The following is a 25,943-nucleotide window of genomic DNA, read 5'->3' as shown; positions in this document are numbered from 1 at the left end:
GTACGAAGGCGGTCTTAACACGATAAATTTGTAATAATACGGCTGAGGTGGTTTTCATTAACCATTAAAATCAGTTGTTTATTGAGTCTCAAGTTTTTATCCACGCCAACATCCATACTCTACAACTCACCATACGGTGCATAGGGGAATGTGACTTCTGACGTAACTAGTCATTCTATTACTGTTCCACTCAAAATATGTACTCCTACGGTCACTTAAGGCAACACTTCCCCAAACATTACGGCGTCATCAGCAAACAGGCGCTAATTGCTGCTCACTCTACCACTAAGTTATAATTAACGCAATGTCATATCTAAGAACGTAATATCAACCCTCCTAAATAAGTTTAATTTTAAAATTATTGTAAAAGGAAAATTACTAATATCTGGTGGCCGAGCGGTTCTAGGCGCTTCAGTGTGGAACCGCGCGACTGCTAAGGTCGCAGGTTCGAATCCTGCCTCGGGCATGGATGTGTGTGATGTCTTTAGTTTAGTTAGGTTTAAGTAGTTCTAAGTTCTAGGGGACTGATGACCTCAGATGTTAAGTCCCATAGTGCTCAGAGCCATTTGAACCATTTTTACTAATATCTATTTACTTTCTAAATACACGCAGTATATAAAGAACGTCTGCTCATTTTGAGCAGAGTTTAAATACACAGTTTGAAAGAAAGTAATATGAATTTCTTTACAGGTATTACTTTTCCGTATTTTGATGATGTTTTGTGATGTCGTAGTAACTGTTGTATTTTAAGCCAGAAGGTTCATTACAAAGTGTATAAAAGTTTACCAAATATCGTAAGCGTCGTTCAGAACTTCTTTCTATAAACATAAATAAGCCCTAACGAATGCCTCCACAATAACGAAAGAAAAAAAATGGTTCAAATGGCTCTGAGCACTATGGGACTTAACATCTATGGTCATCAGTCCCCTAGAACTTAGAACGACTTAAACCTAACTAACCTAAGGACATCACACAACACCCAGCCATCACGAGGCAGAGAAAATCCCTGACCCCGCCGGGAATCGAACCCGGGTACCCGGGCGTGGGTAACGAAAGAAATCTTAAATAATTGGTAGTTTCGCTGTTAGCGAGCCATGCTCATATAAAATGGCCGGTGAACAATAGGCAAAACTAGCTTATGATTTGCCGCGGAAATACTTTTCGAGTGAAATATTTTGTACAGACGTGGCCTTAACAACAATAAAAGCAGCCGTGGATGAAATAAAAGAGCACAGTGTTCACAAACATATATGAAGAGAAATGAATTTCAAGCGGTGGAACTGCAATTTGTTATCTTGAACTTGAGAGAAAGCTAACGGGCTGTTTCGCTGGACCATAACTGAGGTTATCACTCGTCTATTGTGTTAACTGTTAACTGCCTCGTGCGCTTGTTCCTCGGACATCTCTCTTGTTTTATAAATTACCTTGATTATTCTCTTCCTTTTAATGGAACTTTTACTGTTATTTCATCTGAGAATATCCATTTAAATGTTAGTTTCGGTAGTCTCTTTTTTTGTGTAAAATCTATTTTGTTACATCTACCTTAGTGCAGTTTTTACGAATACATTTTGGCAAGACCAGGTACCTAGCTGAGCAAAATACCAATAACCTACCAAGAGAATAGCACGTATTTAGTACTATGTGTAAAGTTAAACTGAAACCGTGTGCAAATATGCAAAATGTTTTCTGCTGCATGTTTGCTTCTCACATTTTGCGTTACCTCGCACACGAATTTCCATAATATAGTACATCACAAACATGCTTAAGGCAGCATCATTGGTATTCTGGTTACGACTTGCAGTAGTGTTTTATACGAACGCCTGGTTCCACTCGGGCGGTAAATGCTTGCATATATATTCACAGGAAATTGCGTTGCAGTAGCGAGGAGTGCGATGTAGATGTAGCGCTGGACGCCCGTCGCGAGTCTTTGGGCCGTAGGTTGCGGCTCTTTTAGCCGTCCTAACTCGGTTAACAACACCAACAGGCACTGTGGCCGCTCTGGAATTAATAAAAATCCTTCCCACGGAGGACCAGAAATTGCTGCTGATTTGCGCAATGCTTGGAAAAGTGTTTTTGATGAAACTCTCGAAACTTGTCAGTCATGTACAGTTCCGCGTTATCTCTTAATTAAAACACTCTGAATGGCTTTGGTTCCAGTAAAAGGAAAACAAAAAGATGCCTAAAGAGCAAATCAGCAGCCCATCGCAAAAATAGCTTTCACACTAATATGGCGGTATTCATCACTGTCTTGGGGTTTCCCTTCAGGTAATTTAATATTTATCTTTATTTGTAGTGTCCTTACTAAACGGGGAGGACAATAAGTCGCGTACAGTTCGTGATCACAATACAGTGCGTTAATCTGAAGTTTAAGTCTCATAATACAATAAGGTGACCCATTTTTTGTACACCGTTCAAACGAGAGAGCCACGTTGGACACCCGAATGGTGGTATTCTAGCCAAGTAAGGCCCGAACGAGAAGATGCAGTTCTAAGACACCAGACTCGCCTAGCCGATGGTGACGGTTCTAATCTACATACAGCCAACCAAATGTGAATTTTCCATGGTTACCATAAATTGTTTCAAGCAAGTGGCAGGATGGTACCTTTCAAAAGGACACAGGTGATTGCATTCCCCATCCTGAGTTCAAGCACAGTTCCTAATGATCTCATTGCCATCAGGATGTTAAACCCTCATCTTCTTCCTTCCGTCCTATGTGCCAGCATAGAGCTTCTTCCCCTCCCTTGCACTTCCGTAGTCGCCGGTAGTAACCTAAACATAACACTGCAATACCCAATCAGACTTCATAGTCATCCACTAAATACAATACAGATGTAACCCCAGGGGTCATATTTACTATGTTAAACCACTTTCCTTAGAAAAGGGATTATCGTCGAATATCGCGCATTATTACAGCGGGTGGAGAATCCACAGTGCAGCAAATGCTAAGCAATAGCAACTGGCGAACATCCACAGCATCTCCTCGCAAAAACCACACATAAACATACATACATACATTCTTCTACATACATAACTGTTCCGTCTTCGCGGGTCATCATCACTGTAACAATCCCACCTGACAGAAACGTTAAGCGGCACTTCCAGTAACATATACTAAATCCTCACGTCAGACAGGCATCTGTCAACTTTGTATTTTTGTACACTTTCGTTAAACGAAAACCAAGTATGAGATGAACACTAGTAAACCATTATCTCTTTTGCAAGTCCGACGAGATCACTTGAAATAGATGACATACATGTAAGTTAGGCAATGAAGTGAGTCACATATGAAAATTACCTTCAGTGAAATTGAACTCAAAACAACAGCGGTTAACCAAGGAATTATAGCTGAAGCAGACATAGTCAAGAGTTTCATACAATAAAGAGTTTCATGTGGTAGACCATTTCGTCTTCTTCAAGTGTGTCCCTCACGATTAATGTACTACAAAGAGTTGCACAAATTTTTTGTTTCGTGGATAAAAATGGCGCAGAAAGCGAACTTTACTACTGAAAGTCACGTGAGACCAGAGCCGACCCGATGAACAGTGCCAGAACCGCCTTACACAACAATACACAGTCATATCTCCATATCAAAAGTTCAAGTACAGAAAAGCATGGTAAAAGTTAAATTCGAAAATGGACGTGACTGAAGGTTCAGTGACAGTCCTCTTGAAGTGACGTGCTTGCTTTGACACCTGGAGGTGCGGCTGACAAAGCTGCTATGTGCTGCTCCAAGTCCTTTTTCAAATCGCTGGAATCGAAAGATATTAGACAAATGGCCCTAAACTTGATAGAAGCATTACTGGACTCATGTTCATATGACGTATTTTCTTCATGTGTGTGTATACACACATGAACGTTTGGTTGCACTTGTAAAACGTCACAGGACACAGCGGTTAGTGGCAATGGGCAAAGTGCGGCTGGGCTGGTGAATAGTTGTATACTCGTACATTGGAACACCCCGTTAGTAAGGTACGGTTATGTCGAAGCACGCATTAGGCAATTGATGGGATAAAATTATATCCTCTCATACGCCTCTACCATCTCCGACTGGTGAATCATAGCAGCACCCGTCATCCGATCTCATGCTTCAGCGCCACTGACCAAGGAGGCACAATGGGTAAGGGGCTCGATTTGCCTTCTGGAGTAGCGGCCGTTCAGATTTGTACGTGGCCTTCCTAAATGCCACGAAGGCTACTTTTCATAGTACCTGGCCAACATCCTGGTTATTTCAGAGGGTATACTCTGTAACGAACTTGTCCTCGATGTGACGACAGACTACAACTTATGATCTCTACAGCATAGGTAGGTGTGGCATACGGTCCTACACATAATACATCACCACAATGTTCCCAAAACTTGGGAGAATCCTACGAGGGACAAGAAGGGTGCCAATGCTGTCAGCTGATGTCATTTCTATAGTGCTTGTTTGTGACCTCGTAGAATGGGGTGTGACCCCCTTTGATCAACCTCCGCGAGCTGTGGTCAATGTTTTTTCAACTAATTGCTTACAATGTTTGCTCAACACTTATAGCGCCTCGTGTGGTAAAACACTGGCTCACTTACGGCAGAACTGCATTTCAAATTCCCGTCCGACGATCGATATTTAGGTCTTACGTCGTTTTTCTACATTAGTTGAAAGGATGATGGCGGTCTCTTCCTCAGTCCTTCCTCAATACGAGCTTACGGTACATCTGTAACGGCCTCGTTGTCCACGGGACGTCAAACATCTGCGTCTTCATCTACATATATACTCCACAAGACAGCATAAGTTTCAGGAAAGTGTGGCTCATCCGCGAAGGAGACCACGTATAGGATGCTAGTGCCGCCTGTCCTTGAATACTGCTCCAGTGTTCTGGATCCGCACCAGGTCGGATTAAAGGAAGACATCGAAGTAAATCAGTGTCAGGCTATTAGAATTATTACCGGTAGTTTATAACAACACGTAGGTGTTAGGAAGATGCTTCGGGAACTCAAATGGGAAGCCCCGGAGGTGACGTTCTTCTCCGTGAACACTAATGGGAAAATATACAGAACCGGCATCTGAAGCAGCCTGCAGAACGATCCTAATGCCACCAACGTACATCTCGCGTAAGGACCACGAAGATAAAATACGAGAAATTAGGGCTCATAACGAGGCATATAGACAGTCGATGTTCTCTCGTTGTGTTTGCTCTAGGAACAGGAAAGGAAATGACTAGTAATGGTACAGGCACCTTCCAGAACCTACGGTGGCTTGCGGAGTATCTGTGTAGATCTAGTTGTAGACGGACGGTACCTTGTAGCGCTACTTGTTATTTCCTAGTTATTCGCAAATGGACCGACGAAGTAATGAATGCCTCTAGCTTCCGCACGACACCTAATTTCACTTACAGACTCTACGCGGCTCCTACGCGAAATGTACATTGGCGTTAACAGACCTGTTCTGCAATCAGCTACAAATGCCGCTACTCTAAACTTTATCACTAGAATATCAGAAAAACAACGTCTTCTTCCTTCCAGCCAACAAGGTTAGAAAGGACCCGTCTTATGCACAAAAGTGGCGGGCTATTACAAAGAGTAGCAGCAGTGAAAAAAATGTTCCAGCGACTCCCATTCGAGTTCGCACTAAAGAGTCCTTGTTAGCAGCTTTTGAGTGCCGCTTCCACCCTTCCCAAGAACGGGCTGCCCTGACGTCACAGCGATGCAGGAAAATTTTAAAACAAATGTCTGTAACTGCATGATCCACCCAACAGCAAATTTTACGAAATTATTGGATCACGTATTTATTCACCCTTCGTTCACCAAAATGAAGTATACAATATTCACTGGATAATATGGGTACCTACGACCCTTTAACATTGTTGCACCTTATGATGCGGCTTTAAGCGGTGAAACCGGTTGTGTGTCAATAAAACAAGAATTGTACCAGCTGTCAGCGGAATTCTTCATAACACTGTGCTTGTCGATAGCTGCGAAAGCCCAGAATGTAAAATACTTTGTGACCTAGAATAGAAACTATATGGGCAAAGACGCTGTCCTATGGACAAATAGTCGCGTGTAACTCACGCAGTAGGCGTCTGCCTAAGGAAATTCGAGAACATTAGAGGACGTTCTGCAACAAATGACGACGTAATACGAGATCCGCATGATTCTGCTCAACGGTTTTCTGGATGGGCAGCCGATCAGTGAAGAAGGCAGCTCGTTACTGCAGACCTCCGGGCGAACTTCCTTCTCCTGACCTCGCACACCCACAGACACCTATACCAAGCGACAGAGAAAAAGAGGGGAGGGGTGTAGGGATGGCGAGAGGCATGGGCAGGCACCAAACGCCAAGGGCGCAGCGAAGAAAAAAGTAAACTGCCGAGCAACGTACAACGCTTCCTGGGAAGAACTTAACACATCATTCGCTTCTAGGAGAACGACTGCGGGCTGTTTCTTTTTCATTTACCATGATTAGGAAATTTCTTGCAAACCTGGTGTCACGCAGCTTCTACGACGTTTTATCCTCATTTTTCCGCCAAAGACGTACCGAATAACTGATACGAGTAATAAAAGCAGAGCACAAGCTCGCACTTTGTGGTAAATTCCTTGGCTATTACTTATGAGGTGCTAAAGGCCACCTTTAAATGCGATTAAATACTGAAGCACTAAGAAAAGTGAAGACGTAGTAATAGGCATAAAAATATGAAACTCAGAGAGTACAGAAGCTGCAAAAAAAGGAAACTGAGTCCGAAAGAAAAGAAAAAGAAATGACTCCAGACGTTGTAATTGTAGCAAACAGAAAAGAAAAACGGTTATGAAGGTGCCCTGCAAACGACAGCAGTTAAGATAACAACAACAACAACGTTTCGAGCAGTATACCACTAAAAAAAAAAAGGAAAAAAACTGAAAAGTCTCTCTTACAAGTACTTACAACAATGTACTGTGTACTGATGAAACAAAAACTCATTTTTTATTATTATTATCCGGTGTATATAATGAAGAGGACTGTATCTGAAACCTATGCTGTAGCATTGAGAAAACTCCTTTCATTCAGAATTAAATGAACTTTACTCTAGCTATCATAAATTATCTGGAAAGATTTCCGTTCTAAATTCTCACCTTTATACGTTTTCCTAAGTGGGATTCAATTTTAATTTCACACATTGCATAGAAAATCATTCCAAGGCGATCATGATTAAAAGATTAACTTTGAACGTCTACATGCCAGTTTAGTCACAGTGAAATTAACTTTTCCTGTGCGTAGAGTAAATTTATTGTAGCTTTACCCTGGAAGAAAATAAAGTTATTGTAATTGGTGGTTAGCCGACTTCAGTTTATCGTGATGCACCTGGCTTACTGCAATAAACAAGTAGCCCTACCGAACTTTCTTTCGACTGAAGGGTCTAGTGAATATTATGTAAAAACTGTTCGATGGAAGATGATACCAAATTTGGAATTTGCTTTACTTTTGCTACCAGTGGGGAACATAAAGAAGGATAACCAGTGAAGCAGTTGTTATTCTGATAGTTTTAAACCAAATTCACTAATCTGTTAAATAGGGACACCATTTAAAGTATACTATACAAATCTGCACAAATATACATCGAGGCCACAACAGTCAGGGGATAGCGATGTGCACATATGCAGATGCCGGTAGTGTCCCGTACACAAGTCATGAAATGACAGTGCATTGGTGAAGCTGTCATTTGTACTCAAGTGATTCATGTGAACAGTTTTCCGACGTAACTTCTCCGCAAGATGGGAATCAACTGACTTTTTACGCGGAGTGGTAATTGTATCAAGATGCACAGAAAATTCCATTTCGGAAATTATTAGGGAATGCAGTATTCCAAGATGCACAGTGTCAAGAGTGCACCAAATTTCATGTATTACTTCTCACCACGGACAACGCTGTGGCCGACGGCCTTCACTTAACGCCCGAGAGCAGCGGCGTTTGCATGGAGTTGTCAGTTCTAGCAAACAATACTGCGTAAAATAATCGCAGTAATGTATGTGGGACGTATGACGAACGTATCCGTTATGATACTACCGTGAAAATCTGCGTTAATGTGCTATGGCATCAGACGACCTACGCCAGTACCTTAGTTAACATCACGAAATCGCCTGAAGTGCCTCTCCCTCGGCTTGTGACCATATCGATTAGACCCTCGAGTACTGGAAAACCGTGGCCTGCTCAGATGAGTCCAGATTTCAGATGGTAACAGCTGATGATAGGATTTGAGTCTCACGCAGAAATTGGAAATTCGAGATTTGGGGTAAGGCCTCACGGGACCAAACTGATGAGGTCATCGGTCCCTGAGCCTACAAACTACGTATCTAACTAAAACTATCTTACGTTATGGACAACACACACACCCATGCCCGAGGGAGGACTCGAACCTCCGACGGGGGAAGCCGCACGGACCGTGAGTAGGCGCCCAGATCGAGCGGCTACCCCTTGCGGCTTCTCACGCTGACTCCACGAAGCCATATACCCAAAATGTCATCGGGCCACAACTGTTAGCAACAAGAATCTAATCCAACTTTTACGGGACGTAATCGCGAGACCAGTTCGTGCACAAAACCCTTCATCGGCAACATGCTCGCAGTTATGGAACAATAGAGGCAGCATGCTCAATATGTCTTAAGGGGCTTGCAACGACTAGTTGAATCCATGCCACGTCGAGCTGCTACAGTACGCCTTGCAAGAAAAAGCTTCCAACACGATATAAGGTTCAAAATGGCTCTGAGCACTATGGGACTTAGCTTCTGAGGTCATGAGTCCCCTAGAACTCAGAACTACTTGAACCTAACTAAGCTAAGGACATCACACACATCCATGGCCGAGGCAGGATTCGAACCTGCGACCGTAGCGGTCGCGCGGTCCAGACTGTCGCGCCTAGAACCGCTCAGGCACCCCGGCCGGCACGATGTTAGGACGTATCCCATAACGTTTGTCACCTCAGTGTACTTATTTATCAGGTTATATGTTTTGTACTTTTATCAGTCACTTTACTATTTATTCATACGTCACGAAACCAGTACCTACTCACTATGACCACAGTTAATCAATTTGTTAGGTTACGGAAGCATTGTTAGTAACTTTATATTTGCATAAGGGACGAAAATGAAACAGAAAGTGATACAGAGCACATCACTTAATCCCAGGCCTACATTAAAATGAAGTCCGCCACCGGTAGCTGATTGGTCAGAGCGACACAATGTTAATCCTAAGGGCCCGGGTTCGATTCCCGGATTGTTCGGCGATTTTCTCCGCTCAGGGACTGGATGTTGTGTTGTCCTAATCATCATCATTTCATCCCCATCGACGCCCAAGTCGCCGAAGTGGCGTCAAATTGAAAGACTTGCACCCGGCGAACAGTTTACCCGACGGGAGACCCTAGTCACACGAAATTTACATTTATATTAAAATGAAACTGAAATAACAATCGATCAACACTCATGCAATTCTCAAGTTAATTAAATATGATGTGTAATGTGTGCATCATCATGGGTACAAAATGACTGACACATTGTATTAGCAATGTACTGATTCATAATCCAACACTGATTTTTTTTTTGTTATTTAACAATAATGCGAAGATAGTACTAAGGAAGGAAACTTCAGTGAGACACAGGGATTCTGTACGACACGTGCTAAGTGTTCATTGATGTGTTATTTCTCCTGGTAACCTAAAGGCGCTAGATAATAGCTGCTTGCAGAGTAATTAAACAATTGTGTCTCTAGGTGTGAATAGATGAACGTCCAAGCAAAAAAATTTGATGAAGAAAGAAGTCCAGGGACCTCATTCAGAATGAAACTAACAGATGCTGATTGATTACTCTAGCGTAAATAAAAGAGAACTTCTCAAAAAGAGCAGACTGGTGTAAGGTGAGTAGCAGCTGGAGGAAGAGAAACTGTCATGGGAGAGCAACTGCAAATACTATTTTAGTCTCTTATTTGAGTATTTATAATGTAGCGCAACCCTGTATTTAGAATTTTCCTATATGAAACACCAACAAATGTGAAAGTTTTTTAAATCAAAAATTTTCAAACAGGCAGTTCGACCTGACGTCCAGCTTAACGTGCAGAGTGCCATCTATCGGCACGGACACGGTTCGACACTTTGTCGCAGATTAGCGACTGCTGGTCTGCTACCCCGCAAGCCCGTGTCTAATCTTACTCGGCTTTCGCCCCTCTTTTAGGCAAATTCTGGTCTCGTCCCCAATCTCTGCCTCAGAAAGTACGACGTACAATCATTTGAAATTCGATAGCAAACACAAAGGAAGTGTACGAGAGTAACAGATAGATTTCGCATGTGACTTCCATGTCTTTGGCTGATTGTGACGGCAGAAACGGCATTCCATCTCAAAGTTAAATAACATTCATATGACATATCTTGAAAACAGTGCCCACGTACGACCGGACAAACGCTAGTAGGAAAGAGAGAGTGTCTCCAAATCAACCAGTCGACTGCCACTGCTTATGAACTGGCACATTGATGTTCACAGACACCTCCGAGTGGGTAGTTCATATTATCTACGTAAATGTTTCTGCATCGTAGTGGCTTTTAATGATTCTTTGTTTGTTGTCTTAGTAGACTGTGGACAACATAAGCGAACTTACGATGGTAGTTATGTCTCAAAGAAGTGGTGTGATGAATCCTTAGATATGAAGCAGTAACTGTAAAATAAATAAATAAATAAATAAACTAAATATTAATTATTTTGTAAAAAGAAACCTTACGTTAAAGTGACACGTTCCACATCATTACGAAATGTCGTATTCATGATCTATGGAACAAGGATTAATGTAATGTAATGATGTTTAAAGACATGTTACATACAATCAATCAGGGTAACTTTTCACCGTTGAGGATATCTTTGTACCACTTGATGCTTTTTTTTCAAATGGCTACTGCTTCATGTACTTGTTATTTTGTATCAAAGGTAACAATTTTAATATTTCTGTGATTTCTAATGAGTATTTCTGTAGTCTTTCCCTCTTCCCCAAAAGACGGTATAACTTTTTACCGATATTAAAACAGAAATTTTACTACAATAGGGCATAGTTAGCCTACATTTTCATTTTTCCAAGCATTTACCAACTATACATGTAAAATGTTACAATGTCTGTAGTGATGTCTGTTGTGATGGCTAACTTATCTTGTGACCAGCCTTTTGAAAAAATGGAAAAATGTGGTACAAAGTTACCCCGATTGACTGTAACATTTCCAAATTTAATCAACAGTCAAAAAGAATATTCCGACTAACTTCTAAGCTAATAACGAAAACTGGGCTCGAAGGCGTATTAGCAAGGAGCGTAATATTTGGAATTACTAGGTGTTATGGCCCGCTGCCTGTGAATTGAAACTCTGTGATATTGAGTTTCAGATCAAATTGACAAGGCGCTTGCTGATGTTTGGGAAAGCTGCTGTCGGGAGTTAAACCTTCAATGAGCAGGATTATCTTACACTTACACTTACAATGATCGAAAGTCTGACAACCATACTAACGGATCTGTGACACCGATACACAGTCTGACGAAACTGGTAACTCGTGAGGTAGCAGTACTTCTACAGACAACTACCTCTCATAGGACTGCATCCTTCATTTAAGGCCAAAATTAGTTTGTGTTGTTGAGAGATTACTGCCAATCCACATTGTAATAACGCACTACCGACATTACCTACGTGGGACTGCTACGGTCGCAGGTTCGAATCCTGCCTCGGGCATGGATGTGTGTGATGTCCTTAGGTTAGTTCGGTTTAAGTAGTTCTAAGTTCTAGGGGACTGACAACCACAGCAGTTGAGTCCCATAGTGCTCAGAGCCATTTGAACCATTTGACATTACCTATGTCTGGGAACCATTGCTAAGATCTCGAAAGTCACACTTAATGATATTTTCATTGCTGGTGAGATTTCTTGTGTGTCTGATCTGCAGCGGCTTATATGAAAACACAGCCATGGTATCAAAAGATCATTAGATACTCATGACTAAAGCTATCGGTGGCTTAGAAAGAATTTCAGAATGTCACCACGAAGTTCTTTGAGCATTTTTCAAGTTATATGAAATACCTGAAAGGTAGTAAACTAATACAGTGTCTAATCTAGTAATTTCTTTCGTACATCTTATGCTATTCCACAGACAAAAATTGCATTAAAAACAGGTACGGTTCGCTGTACAGCATTCAAATACCCATAGTTAGTCGTCAAAAATATTGATTCATTTGTTACGTAAGAAGAAATAATTCACAAAAAATGTACACATATCCCCCAAGCTGAACCAACCCAAATACTTTCGTCACAACCGTGAAAAGGTCTGTGGGACATGTTTCTAACTAACTAAATATCTAATGACATCTTTATAGAATTTCGTTGTAGACCCCACGACCCAGATTAAAACAAAGCATTTTGTATGTGAGTGTTTGTTAGTTGAATAAATTGTTTGCCTGTAAGTTTCAAATCCAAATAAAATAATCGAAGTACCTGTGCTTTCAGGGACGTGCGGCGCTGTGCAGCTGATCGAGCTTCGAGTGCCCGCGCAGGTGGACGTGCGCGACAACGTCAGCATGCTGTGCAACTATTCGACAGACGGCGCCCCGCTCTACTCCGTCAAGTGGTACAAGGACGAGTACGAGTTCTTCCGCTACATGCCTGACGGCAACCCATCACGCACACAGGCCTTCCCTGTGCCTGGAATAACGCTGCTCGTGAGTATAACAACAACACTACTTTGTAGTTCACTGTGCTCTTCTCGTTCTCGTTTATTTCCAGTTTTTCTTGCAGTCTGCAAAAAGGTACTGCACAAAAGCTGTACATCGACCTCTCCCTAACTTCACTACTCCTTTCAAGTACTTGAGAGCTATCCACTCCGCCTCCCATCTCTGTGGCCGAATAACCTCCATCGTACATACACTCCTGGAAATGGAAAAAAGAACACATTGACACCGGTGTGTCAGACCCACCATACTTGCTCCGGACACTGCGAGAGGGCTGTACAAGCAATGATCACACGCACGGCACAGCGGACACACCAGGAACCGCGGTGTTGGCCGTCGAATGGCGCTAGCTGCGCAACATTTGTGCACCGCCGCCGTCAGTGTCAGCCAGTTTGCCGTGGCATACGGAGCTCCATCGCAGTCTTTAACACTGGTAGCATGCCGCGACAGCGTGGACGTGAACCGTATGTGCAGTTGACGGACTTTGAGCGAGGGCGTATAGTGGGCATGCGGGAGGCCGGGTGGACGTACCGCCGAATTGCTCAACACGTGGGGCGTGAGGTCTCCACAGTACATCGATGTTGTCGCCAGTGGTCGGCGGAAGGTGCACGTGCCCGTCGACCTGGGACCGGACCGCAGCGACGCACGGATGCACGCCAAGACCGTAGGATCCTACGCAGTGCCGTAGGGGACCGCACCGCCACTTCCCAGCAAATTAGGGACACTGTTGCCCCTGGGGTATCGGCGAGGACCATTCGCAACCGTCTCCATGAAGCTGGGCTACGGTCCCGCACACCGTTAGGCCGTCTTCCGCTCACGCCCCAACATCGTGCAGCCCGCCTCCAGTGGTGTCGCGACAGGCGTGAATGGAGGGATGAATGGAGACGTGTCGTCTTCAGCGATGAGAGTCGCTTCTGCCTTGGTGCCAATGATGGTCGTATGCGTGTTTGGCGCCGTGCAGGTGAGCGCCACAATCAGGACTGCATACGACCGAGGCACACAGGGCCAACACCCGGCATCATGGTGTGGGGAGCGATCTCCTACACTGGCCGTACACCACTGGTGATCGTCGAGGGGACACTGAATAGTGCACGGTACATCCAAACCGTCATCGAACCCATCGTTCTACCATTCCTAGACCGGCAAGGGAACTTGCTGTTCCAACAGGACAATGCACGTCCGCATGTATCCCGTGCCACCCAACGTGCTCTAGAAGGTATAAGTCAACTACCCTGGCCAGCAAGATCTCCGGATCTGTCCCCCATCGAGCATGTTTGGGACTGGATGAAGCGTCGTCTCACGCTGTCTGCACGTCCAGCACGAACGTTGGTCCAACTGAGGCGCCAGGTGGAAATGGCATGGCAAGCCGTTCCACAGGACTACATCCAGCATCTCTACGATCGTCTGCATGGGAGAATAGCAGCCTGCATTGCTGCGAAAGGTGGATATACACTGTACTAGTGCCGACATTGTGCATGCTCTGTTTCCTGTGTCTATGTGCCTGTGGTTCTGTCAGTGTGATCATGTGATGTATCTGACCCCAGGAATGTGTCAATAAAGTTTCCCCTTCCTGGGACAATGAATTCACGGTGTTCTTATTTCAATTTCCAGGAGTGTATTTTACGTATACCGGGCTCCAAAACGTGCCCGTGGCGCGCGTGTTAACGCGAACGCTTCAATGCATAGAGCTATGTCAGTCTCGGATCAAATCCGATCGGTAGATTAACGACGAGGGGTAGTTGAGCCCACCAGCACGGATATGGCTTTTAAGCAGTTTTCCATATCCTACTAGGTGAATACCGTGCAAGTCTCCACGTTCCGCCTCAGATACCTGCTACACAAACATTTAGAAAACTTTCTCACGTTGCTGCGTGGAGTGGCCGCGCGATTTGAGGCGTCATGTCACGGACTGTGCGGGCCCTTCCGCCGGAGGTTCGAGTCCTACCGCGGGCATGGGTGTGTGTGTGTTGTTCTTAGCATACGTTTGTTTAAGTTAGTTTAAGTAGTGTGTAAGTCTACGGACCGATGACCTAAGCAGTTTGGTCCCTTAGGAACTCACACACATTTGAACATTTTTTCTCACACTTGCACGCAGAATGCACTACATACGTGGGCAGTTCGGGTACACTGATTGCACTGGAGATTGAACAGGAGACTGGTGATCTTAGCTGTTTTGTCTCCTTATACATTTACTCATCGTCAGCAGGCTCGAAAGATACCACGTCTCCTCAAACGCGTGGAACGCCTTCAGTAATCGAATACCTGGCGCAAACTGGAATCCCAACACCATGTTCCATCTCAAAGCCTTGGGAACACCGAAATGCTGCAAAGTCTGCACCTTTCACTACATCTCCACACTATCCATATCCTTTCCCTGGGTAGTTTCAGCAGCCTTTCCCCTCACAGATTGTGGTATCATTGTTCATACCTACCTGTCCTGTGAAATACGAGGTGCGACAATAAAGCAATGAGACTGATGTGAAAAGAATTTTGCTTACCGTTTTAGTCACGTTTAGTGTTGTCTCCTTCAAAGTAGTTCTCCTCTGATTGCACACACTGTTTCCAGCGCTTCTGCCATTGATGGTAACATTTCTGGAACTCATCTTCTGTAATATCCTCCAAGACCCTCGTCACAGCTTTTTGGATGGCTTGTGTTGTTTGAAAATGGTATCCCTTGACCGCCGTTTTGCCTCCTGGAAATAGATGAAAGTCGCACTGAGTGATATCTGGTGAATAAGGTGGCTGTGATAGTACTGAAATTTGTTTTGAGGTTAAAAATTGCTGTACTGACAGAGCAATATGGGATGGCGCATTATCGTGATGCAGAATTTAATTATCAGCAATCTTGGCACGTACACGAACTCTGTTACGAAGTCTTTCTAAAATCTCTTTGTAGTAATATTGGTTAACTGTTTGCCCACCATTTATGAACAATTTCCTTGGAATCAAAGAAGCACACAAGCATGCATTTCACTCTTGACTTTGACATGCAAGCTTTTCTTGGACTGGGTGATCCCTTTGAGCATCATTGCGAACTTTGGCGTTTTGTCTCTGGATCGTAATGAAAAAACCAACTTTCATCACCAGTGATAACACAGCTCAACAGTACTGGATTGATTTCCGTTTGCTCTAACAGATCAGCTGCCACACTTTTCCGTGTTTCTCACTGTTGTGGTGTGAGATTTTTGGGGACCATTTTTGCACAAATCTTTCTCATACCTAGATCTTCAGTTATTGCTAGACGAACCGTTTCTAGATTGATGTTCAGTTCTTCTGCAATCATTTTCACGGATAATCTTCGATCAGATCGTACGAGTCCACGCACCCTGGCCAAGTTGACATCCGTCTGTGAGAACATTCCTTCTGCCTTCACTAAACGTTTTATACCAACGAAAAACTTGAGTCTTGACATAACCTCCTCTCCAAAAGCCTTCTGAACCTTACTGTAAGTTGTCGTCGCGTTTTCACACAATTCAACGCAAAAAGAAGTGGCATACCGTTGCGCAATATTACACAGTTCCATTTCCGTGACGAGAGCCACAAACACGTACTAACTTATTACAGCACAACACACGGCTGACCAGGTGCATCGATGTGCCGCTTGGACTAGAAGCAGATTATACACCAAGGTTAATGTTATTGTGCCTACGCAAGCCTGCAGGGTTGACACATCTTGCAAAGAAAATCATTCTCATTTCTTTATTGTCACACCTCGTATATTTTCTTTACGTCTATCTTATCCAAGCTTGACCCTTTCTAGTACTCACCCCACATTTTTTCTCATAATGCTTCTTGCTGAGTCACGTCTGCATCCAAATCCTTCACTAAGAAAATAAACAGAACATAGTTCCATTATAGTCAGACAGATCACTTCAAGCAAATATTATTGTTTTTATTTCGTTCTATGTATTGTTTATGTGCTTTAATTGTTGTAATCTAAGGATGATGAAAGCCAACACGACCGCTGTCAGCTCGCGTTCCCTCCACCTCAGGGACGATGAGGATTATAAACAATAGTTATATAAAAAGTATGTATTCTAAAACATACTCAACACACTAACATCCCCGCCGTCCATCCCATCCCGTGTTTGTCTCACCGATTCCTTCACCTCCGCATGAACTCTTCATGTAACAAGTGATGCCTTTCCATCAACCTTGATAAACTGTTGGCAGCAGTTACAGGAGAAACCACAACTCCGAGACCTCTGTCTAATTAGGTCGTCATAAACTTCTTTTCTTATGCTAAAGATCCTAAAGCAGTCTCACCGTAGTCCTACTACCATCATTTCGTGTCGCTATGTGGCCACTTCATTTCCATTCCCTAATAGTCAGCACTACATTCCCTTCGCCTGTCTTTTTTCTCATCCACTCGTTTCCTTTTCTGTCCCTTGTTGTCATACCCTACATTCATTTTTCCACTGCTTGATGGAAACCCTCAGTTTTTGTTCTGATGGAACATTTGACGTCCGTGTTTCACTTACTTCAGTTACTATTTGCATTGTAGACCAAGTGTGGGCTTCCAGTTCAAGGCACGTTGGAAATTTATTTCTGAATGCATCATTCCATTTCCAAAATAAATTCTAAGCCATTTTTATCTTTCTGTTTGTTTCTGTAATATTGTCTGTCCAGTATATAGGGTATCAGTGCAGCAGGATGTGTAGGTGGAAAGGGAGGATGATGTGTACGGGGTGGGGGGGGGGGGGAGTGTGTGTGTGTGTGTGTTTGTGTGTGTGTGTGTTTGTGTGTGTGTGCGCTTGTGTGTTTTTATAGGCATATGTGCGTATGTGACTTTTTTTAGAGACCTGATATATCTATATTTGATTTATTTTTTCTTTGCTTTAAATTTTTATATGGCTATTGAACATTACAGTAGGACAGTATACCAAGTAAGTTACAGCTTACCACTCGAAAAGAAAAAAAGAAGAAAACATAGATTAAAACATAGATATACATACACACATGCTTATCTTAAAGAATATACAAACACACAAAACATACACACGCACACACACACACACACACACACACACATGGAGTTTTCCCCTCCCCACCCAAGAAACCAGTGCAGTGTACGTTCTACAGCTCCCATGATACCTCAGTTAACCCTTCACTAGCAACGTTAACCGCAGAGTACAGTAAGCAAGTTCAGGGTCAGTGAGATGGGTATAACGTATAATTAAATGAAAACTTATATTTCAGTCATTTAATGGCTACACAAGTGGCAATGGGCACTTGGAACGAATAGTAAACAAGAAAGTAAGTGGTAAAACCATAATACTATTACTATAAGTAGTAAGAAAACTAAATTTTTCTGCCAGGGTAAGCTTTGTCTCATAACAGGATATGTAGAGCTAAGCAATTGTTTTATTTTATATGCCACTAATGATGTCCAACACAAATAGATGAAACATATTTGGTTAAAAACAAAACAAACATTTAGTTGTAATAGACGGATAATTTTTTTCTTCGTACGAAACATAATTGAGTTATTAAATAGGGAAGAATGACTGCAGATAGTAACACTATTATAAAGATTTGTTTAATGAATTTTGGTAATTTACTTGTAAATAAAACATTCAGTTTCACACATCAATTCTGAACGAGTTCTCACACTTTTTTATTTATTGGAGCATCAATCTAAGTTTTTTTTTTATGTTGTCCTAAGTTAGTAAATTCGTTGACTGTTTCTATTACTTATTAATCTCTCCAGCATATTTATCCTATGTTAACTTCTTACTGTAATTCAACATCAGCCCAATTGTCATATTTCCCAGTTCAATGATTTGAAAGTAAAGGCAGAAGAAAATAATTTATGTCAAAGCAGTCCAGCTGCATGACTCCTCTCTGAATTGTGAACATTTCTCTCTTTTGGGTACTTGTAGCTTTGCTGTATAATTAAACTTCTTCATTAAGTTAGCTTTTACCCCTTCTAGTATGAACGCACTATACTCAAGTTCTGGCAAATTCATTTAACTCTGCGGTCGGATGCCCTCCCTGTCACCAGAGTCGTCGGTTACCTAAGGGAGGGAAGTTGAGTTCACTAAATGTTTGTGAATTGCGTAAACTTTGTTCTGTGTGTGATCGTATATTCTGGGGCGGGAACTGGGGACCAGTACAGCATTTCCCCAAACGATAATGTGAAAGCGCTTAAAAACCACACTCATTCTGACGCGTGCACTTACTACAGTCGATAATCCGCCGCGCTGATCCTATCCGGGTTGGGTTGCCTTCCTGTCTGGCAAGTAATCACGCTGCGCGTTACGCTACGCGACTGGGTGAATCTGTGTGTAAACTGGTGTACATAAATTCTGTTCCTTGGATCTCAACTGCTGGCAGAGTCAAATGTTTTCTCGCAGTCTACTGACTGTGGAATCATTTGTGGTATTATCATCCTGTGCAACGCAGTCTGCCCTACCCATCTCTTTCTGATTAAGGTTGCAGTCTATTATCCTGGTAGCTAATTAGAGACTAATTTACTTCAAAAGATGAGTTTATTATCTATTAGATTCTCTCGCCATGTATTCAACAGTCTTCTTTTTTTTAAAAAAAAATTCTTTTTAATCCTAGCCCTTACCCGCACTTAAAATGAACCATTAGTACAACCATTCTCATTTCACACACGCCGTAATAATACTGAGAAGGATTATTGTTTCGTCTTTTAAGTGTTTGTGTATGAGTGTAAATAACTTAGTTTTAGATATATGAGGACTCAAAGGTAGGCCGCTGTCATTCCTCCCAAAATAAGAGAGATTTATATAACTTCGGAGTAAAAGTGGAGAGCCTTATCCCTCCAAATCCTTGAGTGACATAAACTGCCTCCTCCTTTCCACCTCCAAGTATCTTCTCTGACCTGTATCGTACGCCGGCTCATAAAACTGCAAGACCTCGGACATACAAATGGTGTCCCACACGAATCCGGTACTCCTAACGCCAGAGAACTATCTAAAAAGGAATAGTTGATAGTAACTCTAAAAACATGCAGTTATCTATTTATAAGAGATGCTGGAAGCGTTGGTCATAGGCATCGAGGTATCAGTGACTTCATGTGACGACGTTACCGGCAACACGCTGTAATTCTGCAAACGTGATGTTGTTAATTTCTCTAGTAACGTTCTGTTTAAGATTGTCCATTGTTTGAGGACTGTCAGCATACACTTTTCTGTTTAGTATGCCCCATAAATAAAAATTACTCGATTTTAAATCTGGGAACCTTGGGGGCCAGAGGACTTTACTGACAAGTCTGTCTTCAGGGAGCACGTTGGTGATGTGGACCATAGTGTGGTCGTATGTGTGAACTTCATCTGTTAATTCTGCATAGAGAGAGTCAAAGATCTCTAGATATCTGGAACTGTTTATGTCTTAATTGGAGAAAATGGGGCCAATAATGCACATTCCGGACAACACACACCAAACACCTATCTTCTCGGAGTGGAGAGATTCTTAATGCTGAATATGTGGGTTGTCCTGCTACCAGTATCTGCAACTCTGGGAGTTTAGATAACCTGTCACAAAGCACAGGAAGGGATCCAAGTAACCGTTAGCTATAGATTTAACGGCCAGTTACAATAATTAACTCTTTTCCTGAGCAGTAAATTTCAACTCTTGCACCACAATCACATGGCAGGCCTTTAATATTATATCTTTCAGTATACAGTGGTCCTCACTGTCGGTCGCCAATTCCTCTCGCCCTCCATCACTTGTACAGATCTTCAGTAATGGTGGTCGTGGGGAGTTTCCTACCAGGATACTTCTCCAGAAACATTTCTTTACATTCCTTGATGTGGTGTGCTTTTATGTAACACTACACAATATCAATTCGCTGTTCTAATGCAAACTGCCACATTTCTGTAAAAGCTCAGCAGCAGGAGATTCTCACAACATCTAACGCACGAACACCCAGATGCACTCAGCTTCCGATGAAATGCAAATTAGCCAGCTGTGGAGGCAGTGTTTCCTATCTACCAAGTGTGAATTGTGAACTATCATAACCTTTCCTCAGTTCCACTTTAGGTTCCTATAAACTTTCTTGTGATAATTTGAATCATACTCTTCTCTTAACTTCTATTTCTTCCCTCATAAGCATCCCATATCCATTTTTGCGTAAATCATGTCCAGTACGTTCCACGTCCAAGATTCTTACCTCGGAATTCCACTAGCCACACCAGCACTATCATCGAAACTGAGAAAAATTCTCAACACCAATATAATATCATATATATTTCTTCAAACCTTATTTTAGTATGTTGTTTTATTTTATAAATCAAACAATGAAGAACAGTAATTGTGCACTGCCAGCTCACGTCAATAGTGGGAACTGTTATTTAAAAACAAACAAAAAGACGCAGCTTTATCCACGTCTTCCGGTGAACACATGAAACCGCAAATTATACCCCTTTGTGTTTCCATTCTTAACCAATTTACCTGCTGGTGTAACCGGTAGTTCATTGCAACAAATCCTTTCCAAAATCAGACAATAACTGTAGGATAAACGATCCTATAATCATCAGCCTACAACTGCGTAAGTTTTTCAAACCATCGTTGCATTTTGCTCAGTAACTCATGTATTGGACTAGAACTCTAACTTAAACTGCAATCAAAATCTCGCCTGTTAACAATTCAGCTGATTCCCAGATAGACAATATTAATGAAAGCATTAATCTGTCTAAGATGATGTCTGAATCCCTCCACCTTTCTTCACATTTCTAAAGCCAGTATCAGACTCATATTTTCCTACGTAACGTGACCTGGATTCTCTCTCCCTCAAAATTCCATCACCTCCATCAAATCCTTCAATTTCATGCATCACACCATGGTTTTCACAACCAATAAGCTTCTCACACTAAATGTCTTACAGGTTCGTCGAATTCCCTTTCATCATTGACCACACAAACATCTTTGTGCGTCTATGACCTTATCGTCGACGCCACATGAAGCAAAATTATACGCATCCCATTAACTTGTGCTAAACAATCTCGTTACCTCCTCCACAATGTCCAATCCCGATACGCTGCCGGAACTATATCAGTCATGCCTCAGACTCCATAACTACACTTACTTAACATCCTCTTCCAGTGTAACTTCGACAGATTCAGACTTCTACCAAAGAAATGTTATCTTGTCCGATCTAACGAGGTCCACGCCTCCCTTCCCACTACAGGAGTTGGTCATATTTTCACATTATACTTACCTACACTTCAATGATTCCTTTCCACTAAACTTCCAAAAATACTCTTGCCCCACATAAAAACACACCTGCTCCTCCTAACACCATTTCATGCCCCCCTCCCCTGCTCCGGATCTAGTGCAGGCACCAGTTATTTTGTGGTCCACCGAACGGGTTTCATTCATTAAATACAGAAATCAGCATAATATTTTTAAAGGGGAAACTGTAACTTTATGAAGTTTTAATACCTATATTAACACTACTTCTAAATAATAGGAAAAATATACTATGTGATCAAAAATATCCCGACATCCCCAAAATTATACGTGTTTTATATTAGGTGCCTTATGCTGCCACGTACTGCCAGGTACTCCATATCAGTGACCTCAGTAGTCACTAGACAACGTGACAGAGCAGAATGGGGCGCTTCGTGGAACTCATGCACTTCGAGCGTGGTCAGGTGATTGGATGTCACTTGTCATACGTCTGTACGCGAGATTTCCACAATCCTAAACATCCCTAGGTCCACTGTTTCTGATGTGATAGTGGAAACGTGAAGGCACTCGGGAATTCGAAACTGCAAAAGGAAAAAAAAAAAAAGGTTCAAATGGCTCTAAGCACTTTGCGACTTAACATCTGAGGTGATCAGTCGGTTAGACTTAGAACTACTTAAACCTAAGGACATCACACACAACCATTCCCGAGGCAGGATTCGAACCTGCGACTGTAGCAGAAGTGCGGTTCTCGACTGAAGCACGGAGAACCGCTCGACCACAGCGGCCGGCTCCAAACTGCATCAGGATTGGTTCAAATGGCTCTGAGCACTATCGGACTTAACATCTGTGGTCATCAGTCCCCTAGAACTTAGAACTACTTAAACCTAACTAACCTAAGGACATCACACACATCCATGCCCGAGGCAGGATTCGAACCTGCGACCGTAGTAGTCGCGCGGTTCCGGACTGAGCGCCTGAACCGCTAGACCACCGCGGCCGGCTGCATCAGGATTCACTGCAAGTACTATGACAGTTAGGCGAGAGGTAAGAAAACTTGTACTTCATTGTAGAGCGGCTGCTCATAACCACACATCACGCCGGTAAATGCAAAACGTCGCCTCGCTTGGTGTAAGGAGCGTAAACAGTGGACAATGGAACAGTGGAAAAACGTTATGTGGAGTGACGAATCACGGTACACAAAGTGACGATCCGATGGCAGGTTGTGGGTATGGCGAATGCCCGGTGAACGTCATCTGCCAGCGTGTGTAGTGCCGACAGTAAAATTCGGAGGAGGTGGAGTTATGGTGTGTCGCGTTTTTCATGGAGGGGACTTGCACCCCTTGCGTGAGAATATCACCACACAGGCCTACATTGATGTTTAAAGCACCTTCTTGCTTGCCACTGTTGAAGAATATTTCGGGGATGGCGAGTGCTTCTTTCAACACGATTGATGACCTGTTCATAATCTACGGCCTGTGGTGGAGAGGTTGCACGGCAATAATATCCCTGTAATGGAGTGGCCTGCACAGACTCCTGACCTGAATCTTATGGAACACCTTTGGGACGTTTTGGTACGCCGACCTCGTGCCAGGCATCACCGACCGACATCGATACCTCTCCTCAATGCAGCATTCCGTGAAGAATGGGCAGCTATTCCCCAAAAAACCTTCCAGTACCTGACTAAAGGTATGTATGCGAGAGTGGAAGCTGTCATCAAGGCTAAGGGTGGGCCAACACCATACTGAATTACAGCCTTACCGATGGAGGGCGCCACGAATTTATCATTTTCAACAAGTTGTCCGGATACTTTTAATCCCGTAGTGTATGTTTTATCCTTTGTTAATATTTTAAACGTATCTTCATTGTCAAACGAAAGAAAGCAGCTCTGTCTTCAGTACTGCATTTATCCTCTCGGTGTCACCTTACTGTTCTGTAGCCGTGTAGTGGGGGACAGTGTTGGAGGCACTTAAGTTGGAGGTATGTACCCGTTCCCAGTCGTAGCGCACATAATGCTTGCAATTAATGGTCAGCTCGTTGTTGTTGGAGATGTCCATGTGAGGTACACCAGCTTCTCAGTGTCTTTGTGTCTCTAGAGTGGTCGAGTGATCGGAACGTGATTTCTTACACAGGCGATGGTGGCGACTGCATCTCTCGAGACACGGAGAAGCCCGTGTGCAACATGGCGTAGTCGCTTCTGTCGACAGGAAGCTACCAGTGCGCTACGTCAGCGTATCTACGTACTGGTGATCGTCAAACATTACAAAGATTCCGGCAGTCACGGTAGTACGGTGGTGAAATATCACACTTATGACGTTATGGATAATTTTATTTAATACAGTGACGTATATTTGGAAGTAACATTTGGTGACTATCTAAAGATTGCAACTAGCAATAGGATAAATAAGTTTAGTATGAATGAACCGAGATAGGGTAGAACGTCGGCCTAATGCATTTACAAGGAATAGTCCCGGCATTTATGGTAGGTGAATTATGGAAACGGCTGATAAACTACCGTTGGATGGAGGTCTCAACTAGGCTACTCCCAAATACAAGACATTTGTCTTAACCAGTGCTCCAAATTTCCCTTCTGAATTTGGCGGTAGAGTGTCAAGATATTTTCTTTTTTTTACTCCTGGATTTTGCAATTGAGCCAGTAATCTAAAGACTATTTAATGTCTAATATGTCTTCTCGGATTATAAGAAGAAACGTCAATCAGTTAAAAATAGGTGTCTAGTTAGGCGAGAAAGTGACAACCGCCCACAAAAAAAAAAAAAAAAAAAAAAAAAAAATGAAAAAATAAAATAAAACTAATGTCTGGGTAGAAAAGAAAAAGGTAAACTACCGGTCTTTTGAAGACGATTTTGAAATAATTTCAGAAAATCTGACAGAAGCAGTTATTCAGATAAATCATCTGGTAGAAACAGCAAATAGAACTGTTCTAGAAATTTCAGCTGAAAGAACAAAATTCATAACAAATGTTAAAAAATCCACCAAATTTCGAAGAGACACAAGCAGGTAAAACAGAGCGAGTAAGTAAATTTAAATATCTTGGGGAAACTATGCAACGGAATGAACGAGAAGAAACTTTCTGGCAGATTAAAACTGTGTGCCGGACCGAGACTCGAACTCGGACCTTTACCTTTCGCGGGCAAGTGCTGTACCAACTGAGCTACCCAAGCACGACTCACGGCCCGTGCTCACAGCTTTTACTTCTGCCAATACCTCGTCTCCTACCTTCCAATCTTTACTGAAGCTCTCCTGCGAACGAGAAGAATTTGCAGTAGATGTAAAAGGAATTGAAGTTGTCACATGATGTGATCTTAGTTGGGCAATACGAGAATGAAACTAATAAATAAATAAAAAGAACAGGTGTCGCCACAAAACGCGTGCGCTGCTAATCAAAACCATTGCTTTATTTTTCCGTGCCATCAGTTTTTCGATGAAGCGTATGGAGTCACTGTGAACTTTTTATAGTAAGTCAAGTATGAAAATTAAGTAGCCTCTGCGTAAACTTGACGTCAGGTGTCGAGAGATGAAGACGTTATTTTTTATGAATGCATTTATTATGCTTCCTAATATCGTAATTACACCAAACACGCCAGAAAGATTGGGACAAATAACATTCGTGCGAGTTTGGGCAACTTACTACTGCACAAGTGTTTGGCAACGCTGCGGACTGCATCTCTACCCATGGAGTTGCTTCCTTCACTTCAGTAGCGCACAGCTGCCGCTCGCACATATTGCATTAGTTGGCGGTTTGCCACGCCTCTCCTGCGGTTCACTTCGCCGTATACACCACATTAAAGAACACTACTGACAGCGTGAAAACTGGTACACTTAGTACTGATGGAGTACCACCTCTAACTCAGTATCTTTCTTGTTATCCCTTTTTTCTACCTCTATGTTATTAAATAAAGCTATGTGGCCTAATATTATCTCAGAATGCTATCTCATTGTCGCTGTAATATAGTCGAGAATACTTATACCTGATCTCTTTCCCTACGAATTTCGTTTCTTGTGCTGTGAAGGTGCTGTTTCCTGATGATTTCTCTACAAAAAAACTGGAGATAGTGATATTTATCGTCAGGTGCTTAGACTGA

General features: G+C 42.6%; 1 protein-coding gene across 1 annotated transcript in view; it reads left to right on the top strand.

Annotated features, from left to right (window-relative positions):
• LOC126249028 (uncharacterized) overlaps positions 1 to 25,943 on the top strand; it is a 1,135,715-nt gene that overhangs the window by 582,329 nt on the left and 527,443 nt on the right. The window contains exon 2 of the mRNA XM_049950638.1: positions 12,463 to 12,674. Coding sequence (XP_049806595.1) covers positions 12,463 to 12,674 — 212 coding nt within the window. The remainder of the gene's footprint in view (positions 1 to 12,462; positions 12,675 to 25,943) is intronic.

The sequence above is a fragment of the Schistocerca nitens genome, chromosome 3, assembly GCF_023898315.1.
Source record: "Schistocerca nitens isolate TAMUIC-IGC-003100 chromosome 3, iqSchNite1.1, whole genome shotgun sequence".
Lineage (NCBI taxonomy): Eukaryota > Metazoa > Arthropoda > Insecta > Orthoptera > Acrididae > Schistocerca > Schistocerca nitens.
The sequence above is the reverse complement of the archived record's forward strand: the minus strand, read 5'-3'. Positions and strand labels throughout refer to the sequence as shown.